This window comes from Harpegnathos saltator, unplaced genomic scaffold, assembly GCF_003227715.2.
Source record: "Harpegnathos saltator strain DR-91 unplaced genomic scaffold, Hsal_v8.6 scaffold250, whole genome shotgun sequence".
In the NCBI taxonomy this organism is placed as follows: domain Eukaryota; kingdom Metazoa; phylum Arthropoda; class Insecta; order Hymenoptera; family Formicidae; genus Harpegnathos; species Harpegnathos saltator.
Window position 1 is genome coordinate 14,453 of NW_020230040.1, and position 15,422 is coordinate 29,874.

At 44.2% G+C, this 15,422-nt stretch overlaps 1 protein-coding gene across 1 annotated transcript in view; it reads right to left on the minus strand.

The window, feature by feature from the left end:
• Window positions 1-1,104: 1,104 nt before the first annotated feature.
• Window positions 1,105-15,422, minus strand: part of LOC105191607 (sex-regulated protein janus-A) — a 70,454-nt gene continuing 56,136 nt past the window's right edge. The window contains exons 3-4 of the mRNA XM_011155127.2: window positions 4,851-4,978; window positions 1,105-1,387 (exon numbers count right to left, since the gene is read on the minus strand). Of these exons, the coding sequence (XP_011153429.2) occupies window positions 1,295-1,387; window positions 4,851-4,978 (221 nt within the window). The 3' untranslated portion in view covers window positions 1,105-1,294. The remainder of the gene's footprint in view (window positions 1,388-4,850; window positions 4,979-15,422) is intronic.

Consider the following 15,422-nt stretch of genomic DNA (forward strand, 5'->3'; position numbering starts at 1 on the left):
AAATACATAAAATATTAAAAACATAAAATGTATTTGTTATTGTTTATCACAAAGTAATATCGAATTAAATGCCCAATGTCGATTATTTCATATTAACTTCATTTTTCAGTTAAATTTTTATATTAAAAAATTATTTGTGTCAAAAGTATGATGAAAGTCCCGTTTGAAGGGACAACTTTCAGCTTTTTATTTATTGATTAACGAATTCCGTTCGTCTATTGCGAATAGTCGAAACAGAAAGGACGCTTTTTCTTTCAACATAAAATAATTCGAAAAAAGATCGTACCGCTAATCTGCGTGAATGGAAATTAAAGAGAAAGGTTCACGCTTTCGAAATATATGAATGCTATTTGTCTATGATTTTTTGTCGACACGGTAGAATTGAATAAAGTTCCTAAAAAGTTTTGGGGTCCGGCGAGTCTTGATTAATATTCACGTAGCACTGTAAAAAAAAGTTGAACTTTATCTCAAGAAATATATCTGGAAATTAGAGTCTCTTAACTATAAAATGTTTCTTGAACCATCTCATTATCGTCATCGTTTCGAAAGTTAGAGCTTGTTGAATTTTACCTATTTCTCATAATTGAGTAATAACTTATTTATATTCAAGCGTTAAAATTTAATGACAGGTCGGAAGAGTCTTTATGCCAAAAGTATCATGACCCGACGATGAATAAACTTTTATTCTGTCGTTAACTTTTATTGACTCTCTTTTTACTCTTCCTTAAACGTTGTCCGCTCTTTCAATGAGCGATAATAAATTTATAAATTCACCAAACGATATATCACAAGTCACTGCCAATACTTTGTGCATTCAGTCCTTATCTGCAAGCTAAAATGTGGTATACCTTCTTATCGACGCATCCTTATCAATAGCTGCTAATGCTTAAGAATTATCGGCCAATAAGAGATGATAATATTTTATACTTTTGTGCGCGAATAAAGATGTATGGCATTGATCCAGTGATAAAAATAAAATTACGCTGTTTAATTATTCCGCATGTTGGAAAATTTATGCACAACAATGAAATCTCATTGGTGAAGAAGGAATAAGGAAGTTCATATGCGCGAGGTAGACACGTTAAATGAATGATATTTCGTTCATTTCGTTTGCTTCTTCACACTCTTAAATAATTTATTTCACAAGTCATGTGGCAGATTGAAACGCCTTTGCCTTCATTCCGATGCGCAATTACATTTTTATTAATCAATGTACAAAGCAGGGGATTATCATATGCGATCGCTTATTTGTTAAATTAAAAGAACGTCCTCGTTATCATCACGATTAATCTGATTAATAGCCCTCATCTGAGCACGTGATGTTGTAGTCGGGATATTTTTTCTTCAGTACCTCAACCGACACCTGATGATCAGCTTTGCCGAAACCCTGCAACAAGAAGACAATGAACGCCGCCTTTCGCCAAATCGATGCAAAACGTTAACTCGTCGTGCGATCTTCGCGCGATGACGCGCCGGACGATCTCGTCGAGATCTCGCTTGAGAGTCTACCAACAGCAAACGGAGAACTACCTGCGCTGGTGATTGCCACGTTACGAGAATAGATTTCGCGTTATTTTCAGCCTTGAAGCTTTTACGTGACGTGCGCGGCTCGAGATCCGCGGCTGTTGAGCCGGCTGCAGCAACGCGCAAAGGAAAAGAGTGAAAACGGAAGGAGAGAAAACAACGAGAGAGAAGAAACGAGAAAAAGAAAGGAAAATAAAGAGAACGGAAACAAAGATTTCGGGCAAAAATCCCGGCGACGAGCTGAAGCGTGCACGCTGCTTCTCAGACGCAACGAAGAAGCCTGGCTGAAGTGGCGGCGGACGAGATCCTTGGACGAACAAAAGTACTTTCCCAGCGTGGAAAGCAATCGAACAACATAGATGCACCGAATAACGAGAAATTAGATGATTCTCCCATGAAAATTAACGACCACCGTGTCGCGAGGCGCACTGCCTTTCCGCAACATTAGACACAATCGAAAGGTTAGACCGCGGAATTTCACGCGATATTAATTGCACGAAATTATCCTGATATATACGTTGCTTGTCTCAACAAAGATCCATTCGACAGAGGAAGAGGAGGAGGACACGTCGCGCGCTTCGGTGGTACGACAGCATCGTTGATAAAACAACAGACGCGTTTCTTCCGTGCGGTCTATCCGGGCGTAATAATACCGCCGTACTTTTCATTTAAGTTTTACGACGTCGCCCGGGAATACCCTGCGCCTCCGTGAGACCCGAGGGAACTTTTAAGAAGCGGAACGCCGAATAAAATATATGTACGCGCTAGAGATGTGCGAACTATTCGAATTCGCATCGAATCGAATCGGATCTAATATAATTCAATTCGTTTCGAATTCGAATCCCTATGATTCGAATTCGAATAATTCGAATAGGAATCAAATATATTATCGTTCGCGTGCATCGGCTACAAAACGGGTCATCTGGGCCTGTATGTTTGAACCCTTAACTTGTAATTAACTTAACTTGTAATTAGTAACTTAATTATAAATTACTTTAAACATTTAAATATATATTTTACTTTAAGATGATACTACAATATCAATATTCCCTTTCCCATTAAAATCTTCCATTCATTATTTGCATGTTTAATAGTCATGTTAAATTTTCTAATGATCCGATTCGATTTCGTTCGATTCAATTCGAAATCGAGCGAAATTTCATCGATTCGATTCGAATTCGAATTTAAAAAATGAGACTCGATTCGATTCAATTCGACATAAAAATTCTTGACTCGCACACCTCTAATACGCGCATGTATGTACGCTCGTTGCGCCCGTATTTGTGACCGGCAATATATGAAAAACACAGAATTACCGGGGGTAGTGGTAAAATTGCTTTTAACCCCGGGCGTCTCTGGCTTCGTTGGTTTTAAATTCCCCTCGCGCTCCCTCGCGCTCCCTCACTCGAGCGCTCGAGGTTCTTCAATTTTTTTTATTATGGATTCGGATTAAGCTGGTTGTTTTGCTTCCGAGAACATTACCTCGTCGACTTTGCCGCGGATCATCCGCCCCGGCGTCGGAAGGGGGGAGGGAGGAACATTGATTCGAACTCGGTAAATATGGGCGATTCGAAATGCCGCCTGCGCTTCGAGATACGTCGACTCGTTTATTTCTTGCGGCGCTACTTTCGCACAGCTACTGAAAAATTTCCTCTGAAATAGCGCGAATATCCAACACTTGCAGGCTTCCTCTCGGCCTTCGTATTTTCACGGGGCGCGCGACTTCGATGTAGACGAGCGCGATTTAAAATTTACTTATCGAAAGCACCGCCGCGGACGAGCCTTCTGCTTCCGACTAGCCGCGCTGCAGTCTCTTAGCCTGAGTTTCATATTTCATATTTTCCTGCAATTTCTCTCGTGTCCTCTTTATCTTTCCATATTTGGTCGACATTATTGGCCCTCCGCGGAGACAATTATTCGCAACCGTCTTATTAGCTTGAAAGATCTTTTTCTCTGCGATTTAATATGTAAAAGATGTGTAAATAAGGATTTTAATACCGAAAAGAAAACTTTTTCTTTCTCATTTCGTTCTTTCATGCTAATTTGCCACTTGTCTCGTGAAATTCACTCTCCGGGGATAATAATCTCGTTGTGGTTAAGTCGGCGGGAAAATTCGCAAATGAAACGTCGCAATATCAAACGGTGTCGCGCGCGCGCGAGAATAAAAGTTCACGCTCGCGCGCACTCGAATTTTTTCAGCATGTGCGCGATAATTGATTTGCGCTACTCGGGCGAAATGTTATCGTAAATACGGCGGTACGGCTCCATAAAATTCAACGCCAAAGTTGCCGACGAATATTTTCGAATTTACATAACTGCAGTTGCAGTTTTACACGCAGAGGTACACACGTGGAGGTCGATCGACCGGTCTCGAGGTTTATGGTATTTAAATGTTCGAAGAAATTTCACCGCGCGAAATCGAGGGATAAAACGGGATTCCCCCCTTTCCCGCTCTTCCGACATGTGTTCTCCACCACGCTGGCTGCAAAACGCGCGCTTCAACCACGTTAATATACACCGGTTATTTTAGAAATGTTACGTTTCAACAGGTTTAACTCGGGGCGCTGTCAGAATCGTACTTTTGGAAACGTCCCGAGCTGAAATTCATAAAGCACCGCCGTGTACCCTCTCGCCGCGTTTCCCAGCTCGAAGTTTGAACTTCGAGTTTTCTTCAACTTTCGCTCGCTGTGACGGGGCAGGAAAAACAAAACTCAACTCGGGATGCTCAAGAATTACATGTTAACTAGAATATCGCATACTATCTTGCTGATAAAACGTGCGTAGCTCTCGACTAAATTACGGACGCCGCGCGAGATGCAAATTCTCAAGCAGACGAATTTAATGTGCTAAAATCTGACATATGACGACGCGTGCGAGCGAAGCTTGTGACGTATTTACAGAGTAAAAATATGCGCACGTCGTTAAATCGCCACGTATATTCGCGATGCATATTCGACCGGGATGTCGAGGGGGTGAAAATCCAAGCAACGTTTTAACATTATTTAAAACATGCAAATGTAAGTCTGCTCAGCGGGCGTTTTCATCCCCTGCGGATATACGAATAACGATTAACGATTAATCGACAGTAAAAGGAGGAATTAAAGATACATAGGCAATGTCCGGAGAAACAAGATCTTCAAAAGTTAAATGAGCGAACTTTGCAGTGGCGGAACGTTGTGATGGCTCTTATTTCGTACACGTTGCCGCGTTGATGAAATTAAAATCGCGTGAAATTATCGGATAATAAGCTATATCTTCAATATCATAAGGATATTTTAGTCAATTAATTTTAAGAGAAGGATATTTTCATTAATTCGGGGACTCACTTGCGAGTATCCGTAAACTTTGATCGTCTTCTCATCGGGATGGTGTTCGATTCTTCCACCGCCTACGCAGTTCGCCTGTAAGCCTCTGAACTTTTTTATCTGATCGTCCACTTCGTCGAATATATCAGCTGAAACACGAAAGAGACACCGGCATTTATATATCGCGCAAGCGATCGTAAATCTCGATGCAATTTTGCGACTGTCGCGGCGTCTGATTAATTGCTCTAAATTATAAAACGAGGCACATGTGTATACATGTAAATTATAATAATACAGATTGTATCAGATGTTACCGTTATTGTACACAACATGTAGATGATTAAAAAGATAATAATAATAATGAGATAATTAAAAAGTAAACAGCAGGTAATTTTTCTTCTCCAGTCAATTCCAATCAATTTATATTTTCTCGGAAAGGAACATGCTTCTACGACGAGATGCGTTTGAACGGCCAATTTTTCTTTACAAACCGTCGTTATTATTAGTTTCCACGTCGAGAAGAAGCGCAGGGATACTTCTGATCTTCATCATTCGCCTCCCCTCGAAGTTCGAGGATTCGCCGAGATCGCGTACGGATAGCCGCGTTCGGGAACGCGTCCCGAACGCTAATCGCGATCCCTGATGCCCAGCCATGGGGATATTTGTGCGAATTGCAAATTGCACGCTTCTTGGTAAACGGAGCACGAACCGCACCACGTCGCATCGAACGCGATACAGAGAGCGGCGAAAATTCGTACGCGCGTCTAAGTATTGGGAGCTAATCAAGCTCCATTGTACGTCACCGGTACATCGGCCGAGACACAAAAAAGGTTGAAAAGAAGATTTAATATCAATTCGCAGCTGCTCGGTATGTGCGCGTGTGCGAAGCGTTCTTTGAAATACGTTATAACGCTTTATATGCCGCGTTAATGTGCTAAGTGCACTCGACGCGGAGACGAGGCAGGCCAGCCGATAGAAAGCCGAAACGGAGCGCGAAATGCATCGCGCAAAACGTATGAGAAGCTTCCTCGCTGCCGCCACGTGGCACGACCTCTATACAGGGTGATTCAAAACAACCTTCCATTATTAAAAGTATAAAATCCTGATAAAATTCTAAAACAACTTTTCCCCTTGCAAAATTTTGGCAAAAGCTTAGATTTTAAATTATTAACAAAAATAGTAGACCTATTGCGAGTCGGGTACGGGAGGTAGACAGGTGCGGCGCAACTCACCGTCAGACGTGGGCGCTAACGCGGAGTACCCGCAGCAATCAGCTGATCACACTACACATGTTATACACTAGCTACGTTCCAATATTCATTGCCAGCATAAAAATCTGTATTTTCTGTGACGTTAGGTGATTGTTATAACTGGCAAAAATTCTGGAAAACAGCCAGGATTGTACGCGCACACACATGCAAGCACGTTCTCGGTCTCTCCGAGTCTTTCTGTCTCTTTCTCACTCATTCACTCGTATTCATTGCACGACCAATGCGAAGCGGCGGTCGCGCGTGGTGGGGGATGGACCAATGGACATCCCGCGACGATCGTATAAATGCGTTGAAACAATCGATGCGTTAATCAATAATCCTGCGGTTATTGGAAGCGTTAACGTCAAGACGATATGGCAGCATACACGAACGAAGAATATTATGACATGCTATTGACACTCGGAGCCTGTCACGGCCAGGTCGCCGCTGCTGCTCGAAGATACGCCGAGCTATACCCCAACCGAGCAAGACATCCGTCGCACCACGTTACAGATACAAAATACAGATTTTTATGCTGGCAATGAATATTGGAACGTAGCTAGTGTATAACATGTGTAGTGTGATCAGCTGATTGCTGCGGGTACTCCGCGTTAGCGCCCACGTCTGACGGTGAGTTGCGCCGCACCTGTCTACCTCCCGTAACCGACCCGCAATAGGTCTACTATTTTCGTTAATAATTTAAAATCTAAGCTTTTGCCAAAATTTTGCAAGAGGAAAAGTTGTTTTAGAATTTTATCAGGATTTTATACTTTTAATAATGGAAGGTTGTTTTGAATCACCCTGTATATTAAGCCGGTATTTCCGATACAAAAGATCAAAATTGGAACGAAATTGGAATTATAATTAAGTACCCCAGTTAGGTGCTAATTTAATGCTGCATCTCCGATTTTAATGTTCGAGCACTTTAGCAGAAATCCGCTTTTCAAAGTAGACTGTAGCTTGCATCAATTTAGTGCATAACCTAACCGCTTGAGAAAATGATGAAACAAAAAATTATATACACGCACGGAGAAAAATATCAGGAATATCCGATTGTTAATTTTGTTATCCGATTAAATACACCGGACATTTGATCGGATAACGAAATTAACAATCGGATATTTCGGATATTTTTCTCAGTGTGGCGATTTAGTGTCTTCCGGCTACTTTTCAAGACGAAAGCTAATTAAAGATATCAACCGTCCTTCCCGTAATACGAGCCAATTAACGCTATATTCACTAGAATATTTATTTATTACAATTAAAGAGGTCGCCTCGGTGCTTAAACAGCATTTTGTGTGACTTTTCTATTATATTATATGTTGCCTATGTTGTAATATATTGCATTCTGTATGCCACTTTGTTGAGGATTTTATTCTCCTGATTTCAAAACAAGAAAATCGATAACTCGAGGAAGAAACTACTTTCCGAAAACAACCTGGTAGATGGGATATTGCACTTTTGAAGATAACTTCAATTTCTTAAACTTAGTATGAAATACATTGTATAATCTTATTGTTGCTCACGTAATGAAAATTTCCTTCCTGTTGTTTGCTTACGTTAAATTGAGTAGAATAAGCGCCCTCGAGTTTCAATGTTGTTCCAATAAATATATTTTGCAACGCGCTTACGAGTTTCTGGGAGAAAGAATACGCTCGCAGTAAAAACGATTTACAAATATCGAGGTAGCATCTGCAGGTAGGAGTATAAACTATCAGCGGTCCCTTTATCGTGGCTTTTAATCTGTTCGAGAGAGATAGAAACAGAGTTGCACGACAGAGTTCCACACATTTCTTGGATAAATAAATCGTTTTCTGCAAAATCTTATTCGCCGGGTCGAGTCAGCACAATATGTGTGTGTGTGTGTGTGTGTGTGTGTGTGTGTGTGTGTGTGTAAAGGATAATAAAATATATTAGATACAAAAATACAATATTCAAAAGTCAACTGTTGTGCGTAAGAAAGAAAACACGCAACGAGAGAAACAAGATCCTTCTCCTCGTTCTCACTTTTTATCCATTATCTAAATTATCCATTACTTAAACCGTGATCACGATAAACAAAGATTTAAAGTTACACGGGGTATACGCAACAAGCCGGAGCACTCTTTGTGAACGTTTAACCGACGTTGCAAAATACTCATGCAAGACGCATTAGCGAGTCTCTCTCTTTGCATGTTCCCGCAGACGCGCAAGCGATAAACATCGTGTCCACGTCCCTTCCAGGATGGAAGGAAAGAAGAGAAAAGGGGAAAGGAGAAAAAGGGGATACTGGGTGGTGAGAGGAAAGATCGGAACTGGTAGTTTCATCTCCGTCTCGGGGTTCGTGAACCTTTGACCTCCGCCGAGTGAGCATGTATATCTCGAGCCTTCCGGACCTGTGTGTACCCCATTAAGTACCCTCCCTATCTCACCCTTCGAAGTTGAGGAAACGAGGACCAAGGACGAAAGGTGAAGGTAAAGGGGCGTACACAAGGAGCGTACGCTAAGAGGCCGAGCGAGGAAGCGACGGATAGATAATGGGAAAAATGGACTGGGACCGAGGCGCGGAAATCAGCACAAATGGAGAAACATCTTCGGGCGTGGACGCGGAGAATAGCCGGCCGTTTGCGATGATATGTATGTGTTACCAAACTGATTTCCGTGACGCTAAAAGAAACGTATCGCTGATTATCTCATCCGTGAGAAAACTCCTCGGGCGTAAAAGAGAGTGTCGTCGCCGTTCGGCGAAGGTCGCGCGAAGTTATCGCGCGCGCGCGACACAACGTTATTCACCTATCCCAAGTATCGAGAAGGCAGAACGTGACATAACGCGCGCAAACAGGGGTATTATCCCGGTGACCTCGACAATCGTGCACGTTACGGGCGATTGTTTATTCAATGTTTACTCCAATTGTTATCGCGCTCCGTGTGAATATTGTCACGAACATCCGCGCACCGCCGGCGAAGCCAGCACGTTACACCGATCCCCTGCACATCTAACGAATTAACTCGAGAGAAATAGCGTCGAAATTTCCGCAAATGCAAAAAATATGAGTTTCGTATTCATCGTATAACGGAAGGTTGAAAAACAATGGCCGGGAAAAACGTGTGCTCGCGCTCGTGCTGAAAAATTCACCTCCGCGTCGCGCTGCTCGTGGAGATCAACGTGCAACGTGCGTCGTGCCAATCGCTAAAATAGAGAGAGAGTCGGAGAGAGAGAGAGAGCGAGAGAGAGAGAGAGAGAGAGAGAAAGTTCACGAAAGAACGGAGTCTAAGAACTTGCCGCTAAGAAAGTTCGCTGTAAATATAAAGTTCCACATTGTCGAAACACGCGCGGCGAGAACTTTGGGGGGGAAAAAAAATGACGAAATCATAGATTATGAATTTGGTGAACTTTCGGCCGCGGTGTCCAGCAGTCCGTGGCTTCTCGCACTCGAAAGAATCTACGTGCAGCGAGACGGCTTTCGCCGGCGAAGTTGCAAATTCCTTTCCGCGCCAGAGGCACGAACGAATCGGGCCGCAGACGCGAGTTCAACTCAATTAATCTGAACGGACTAGATACGATTACTCCGTAAAGTCAAAATCTCTCGTCGCGACAGCGACGATCATGGCTGATCGGTGGCCGGCTGCCGGCAGCCGTTGTTGATAACTTTGCGATCGTTGTGCAGACTAAATTGCACGCAACCTGCCGGAAGAGATGCGATTGCAAATTGACGAAAACGATTGTGCGGGTAGTCGACGTCGACGCGAATTCGAATTTCACGCCGAGGAATTAACGGGAAATCGATAGGGTGGAGGATTGGGATTAAAACAGCGCGCCGAACGCACTCTCGTTAGAGCCACGAGGGATTTCTGCCTCTGCGAAGGGGGCACTTCATTCGCTCAAACAACGAAAAGAACAGAGAGTGAATACCACCGAGTGGGGACGCTTTACCTTCGATTACATCCATTTTGACCATTCGATCGATGTCACAGCAGAAGACGGGAATATTTAAAACGCGCGACTCGTGCATCCAAAAAATTTGCAATGTTTACTTATACGTACGTATATACGTACGTTTTCTCCTTCTTGTTTTTTCCTTTTTTGAATTAACTCGACGTCGTTCTCTCGGCGCCTTCACTCTGGCGCGCCCGCGGGTCCCCGATAATCGCGAATCTATACTTAAATCCATTGCTTATCGGCGCCAACGGAACAGTCGCGCGCGTTAAGAATTAATAGAAATCGATGACAAAGCAGCCGCCTCAGTAGGCACTAAAAGCACGAGCGGGTAACGCACTAAGTGCAAAACACGGTAAAGGTACTGAGTAAACAGCACGTGGATATGGCTGGTACAACACAGAAGGGTGCGAGAAGGAGAAGCAGAGAAATGAACAGACTTCCGGTACAGGAGAGCGCGGAGTTAATCAGCTTGTGTGAGTTTCCGCAGACGAAAAGTTCGGAAGCCGCGGTAAGGAAGAGAGAAACAGAGAGGGAGAGAGAAAGAGAGAACGCGCAGGAGAGCTTACGCCGGTTGCGACGGCGGACGAGCAGCAATTGACAGAAACACCTCTGTCTCCATGATCCTTGCATGGAACAAGCGAGTTTGAATAATCAGAGGTACTTTTTCAGCCTCGAAGATACAGGACGCGAATTACGGAAGTGGCAGCTCGCGAAAAGCTCGGATTAATCCGCTCTTCGCCCTCTTCGCCGCACGAGTCGCCCTTCGGCAACGGCGATGGAACAAACGAAAATTATAATTGATACAACACGCGAGTAGTCGAGAATACTCGGATATATTAGGTGTACAACTTAATTCTCGGCCTTTTTTGCTCAACTTCAATGCTCAGTTTAAAAACAAAGAATACTTATCTAATCCCGAAAGTAATCTCCCTCACTTTCTACACATTTCTGCCATCTTTCAGGCAACTTTCGAATTCCGCTTCGGAAAAGCGATGATGGTTTGGACTCAATGAAGTCATCGATGCTTTTTCTGACTTCTTCGGAAGTTCGGAAGTGCGAATCAGCTAGGTGATGTTGTAGCGTTCGGAATCGGAGGTGATAATCCGATGGGGCGAGGTCTGCACAATACGCCACGTAAGGAAGGATTTCCTAGCCTAAGTTGGAAATGATTTCCAGGGTCGCTTTTGCCGTGTGTAGCCGTGCGTTATCATGCAGCAGTAGTACCTGCTTCGTTCCACTACCAATGCTCTCTTCTGCTTGAGTGCATCATTCATTTTGATTAGTTGTTGCTTGTAGAGTTCAGCATTGACCGTTTGACTGAATTCAAGCAATTCGTAGTACACAACACGCTTCCAGTCCCACCAAATGCACCAATAATACTTTTTTCGCATGAATGTTTGGTTTTGGAGTACTGGTGGATGGCTCGCCTGGATGAACCTACAATTTGCGTGGGTCCTAAGCCGAACAAACCATTTCCTGCGCTTCAGCTACATTTTTTTTAAGTTAGAAAGCGAGAAGGAGGCAGTGCCTCAAATGCTGCTTTTCGAACGACATTGCATTCACTACTTGTTTTTTGAGGTTATATCAGCAGCAGGGCTGCTATCCATTGTACTGCATTCTAAAGCTGAGGCTTAGTACTTTCAGACCACCATAGGACGGGACCATAGGACGGGAATAAATTTCAATTTGAATAGAAGCTGTCATTCATGGAATTTTGGGGCCGAGAATTAAGTTGTACACCTAATGCTTTAATGTGTCGGCAGACAGATGGAACGACACGACGAAGTTGAGATAGCCACGCGCGTTATCGCGCGAGAAAGGGCCTCTATTAATATTGAAGTATGAACGTACCGGACGAATCGAATGGCCAGAACGTTCATAATTTAAAGATAGCTTCACGGGAAAAGAATAACGTCCGACTCGACGGGAGGATGAAGATGGGGATGAGGAAAAAAAACGGGACGATATCAGAAAGGGTGAGAGGTATTTCCGCCGACGCGTCTTTTCAACAATCGAGATCGCAATTTCTCCCCACCGAGGGTTTCGCATTGAATCGCGATATATGACAGCGTGACATAATTAAACGATCATCGCTCTGGATCGCGTTTGGAAGGAGGCACCTACGGGACCTACTAATAACGCCAACGAGAAAGGCGACACACGCTAAAACACCTCTTTTAATTAAGGGAATTAAGGAGACCGGCGACGAGGGTGATTCACGGCGACCGGGCGTTGTGATTTTATTGTTGTGATTTTTAGCGCCTCGCCTTTGTAGATTTATGACGCCGATTTACGCTCGTTATTCGCAACGAGAGCTACGCGAGACACGCGACTCCGCCGCGCGATAGTGGTAACTTGCGATAAGAATAAATGAGAAGGGGGCGCACCGCAATTAATGCAGCCTCACCGTGACGCAAACGTGAGCAGAGAAAACGTTCATCAGTACCGAGTAGGAGCTACCGGAACTAATACCCGACTAGAAATTTATCCCATGGTCCTGATCAGGTTAACCTCATTTGGACATCAGGTCCTAATAAGGTAATACTATCGGTTCTTAGTAAGTCATGTAACGCAGCGTGGATATCAGGACCTTAGTAAGGATCATAGTCAGGTCCTTATTGAGTTACCTTATGGAATCCTTATTACGTTTTTTTTTTCAAATTATGGCTCCTCATTACTCGCCACGGCTATATTGGATGATGACATTAGAAATAAGAAATGACACGCTGGAAATTCTTTCATGTCATTCCCAATATGCAAATAAAAAGATATTTGCATGAAATAATATTTTAGATCGCTTGAGCATACTTGTACAATGTTTCGGAAAAGAAACATAAAATGAATATCATAAGATCATAAAGTATCACAAGGTGACAAGGCATAAAGTAGTGTTAAAGAGAAAAGTTGCATGTCACGTTAATTTTACAACTATTTATTGACTGCTAAAAAAAGGATAGTTTCTATAGCATTTTACAAATATATTCAAACGATCTGAAGTGTTTTTTCAATGCAAACATCTTTATATTTGGAAGTGACATCCAAAAATTGTTTTGTTAAAACTTGATAATGCAAATCATATTAGGTGCAATGAATAAGATCCCGACAAGGACCTGATTAACGGAACCATATTATATCATACACTAGATTGGTACATTAAGGTCCTAATGTGGATCCAATCATTATAACCTTATAAAGGTCTTCCTTACTCATTTGTCGTTAGGACATTATAAGGACTGACTGACTTACTTAGGATTACCTTTCATTCATCCTATTAGGTCCTTATCAATGTTAGGTGAACCTGATCGAAATTTCTAGTCGGGTACTTACCGCGAGATAGTTCCACGATTGGCTTACCTGCCGAGCGATCGAATCGTGACAAACGAAAGGACAAGAAGGAAAGAGGACATCGCAGAAATCGCGCGCTCCGAGCTGACGAGAACGACGCGCAAGATGAGGATTCCGTTCTCGGGAGCTTAATCTCGCGAAGTTTCGAGATTAGAGAACAAAACCGACAGCCAACACCTGACGGCTAAACGGGCGACAGCTGTGCGAGACGAAAGCCGCGGGCGGAAAGTCGAAGGCGGAAAATGCATGCGCGTGCGGATAAGAGGGAGAAGATCCGCGCCAGCGTTGAAAATGATCGCGCTTGGATCGCACGCCGCTGATGTGAGCGGGGGAAAGAATACGAATTGTCGTTCGCGTGTTGTGCACGTCCGCCATAAGCGCTCGGAGGGAAAACGTACAACGCACATGATAAAAATCAACATCGCGGCTGAAACGCGCGTTTAAAAAAAAAACCGCTTGCCCCGCCGACGACGCTCGCACCGCCGAGCGGTATTTGCCTCGCGGAAGAATTAACGGCGCCGCGTGGAAGGCACTCTTGCTTGAAACAACGCGGATTGTTTGAAGTAACAACGCGCGTCGGGCCGCTCCGCCGTAAGCCGTACAAATGGCTCCGCGCCAGATTCGCCCCGACCGCGTCGCCGCGCCGCGCCGGCAGGAATTAAGACGCATCATCGCTCGCTCACACGATGAATCCACTCAGCGAGAAATGCGACTCGTGAATCACGCCATTCCACGACGGAACGTCGCGATTTTAATGCCTGCCATTAAGATCGTCGCGAGTGAAACGAAACGGCTGTTCGGCGGTCGCGCGGGGGCGGCGGCGAGGGGGAGGAAGAAACGTCAGGCGAAAGAAAAGAATTATCTTGGCGCGAAGCAACGTGAAGGCCGCGAAGTTCCGTTCGACTCCGCTCGTTCCGTCCGTTCCGCCCGCTCCAGTGCGCTTTCCATCGGCGCTCGTAATTCACGAGCGATATGTGCCTTTTTTAATTCGCATATTAATCGCAGTCCTTCGGCTATTAGCGGCTCTCATACCCAGCCTCCCTCGGCTGGGACTCGAAGGAACCACGAGAATGGGAGCTTTGTCCAGGGCCTTGGTATCGGCTTGTTCAATATTAGAAATCGATACGCGTTATCTCTCTGCGTGGTCAAATGATGTTTGGTCAGACAGGCGTTTCATCTTACAAATCACATCACCGCCTGGAGGAAGAAAGATTTGTATCTGTCGACTGTTGGGATAATCCGTTTCCCATCGGCTCGACGATAACAGCGCTTTCCGTTCATCGAACGAAGAAGGACGAAAATAAAAATTTCGGCGTGTGTTCGCATGATATGCGCTAATTTCATCAGATTACCGGCCGTTAAGCCGTCGGGGTTGTGTGTCATACGAGCGACAAAGAACTATTTTACGCATTATTACGTCGACGGGGAGCGCGCTACATCATCGAAAGGCAATTTCAGGACGTTGATTGCGCTGATGAAACTCAATTAATCTCGAAAATAAACCCCTGATATTCCGCGGGATTTGCTCATACCTACGGGACCACCAGTTCGTTAGTCCTAGCGGGGATGTGGAAACGGAAAAAGCGGCTGGTTAAAATCGAAAGAGCGATTTGCCGCGTTACATCTCACTCGCTCGCGCGCGTTCGTGTGATGAAAGAAATTAATTGGTTTCGCGCAGCGCAATATTCTATCATGCGACGCAGCTTGGCTGGAGAATCAACAGAGTCATCTCTCATTCATATCCGTTGGGAAACGTATTAAATAAACCCGCGGGTCGGCACAGATTTAACGAGTCCCCGTCAGATCGACGCGACATTTTCGGCGACATTTTCGCGATTACTCGCCAAGTTGTTATCCGGCCGGAAAGGACGGAACGCTTAAAAGCGGTACACACCGATAAAGGTGTCCCGCGAGACGGAGAGTAGCGAAAACTTTCCCGCCAGATAAGAGGATTTCATAGCGCGACGCGGAAGATTTCCGGCTCTTCATTATCGTCTTAGAAAGTCACGTGTTAAAAGTACTACAGCATGTATTATTCGTCGTTGCATCCTGCACGTTTCAGCGACCGAGAAAAAAGAG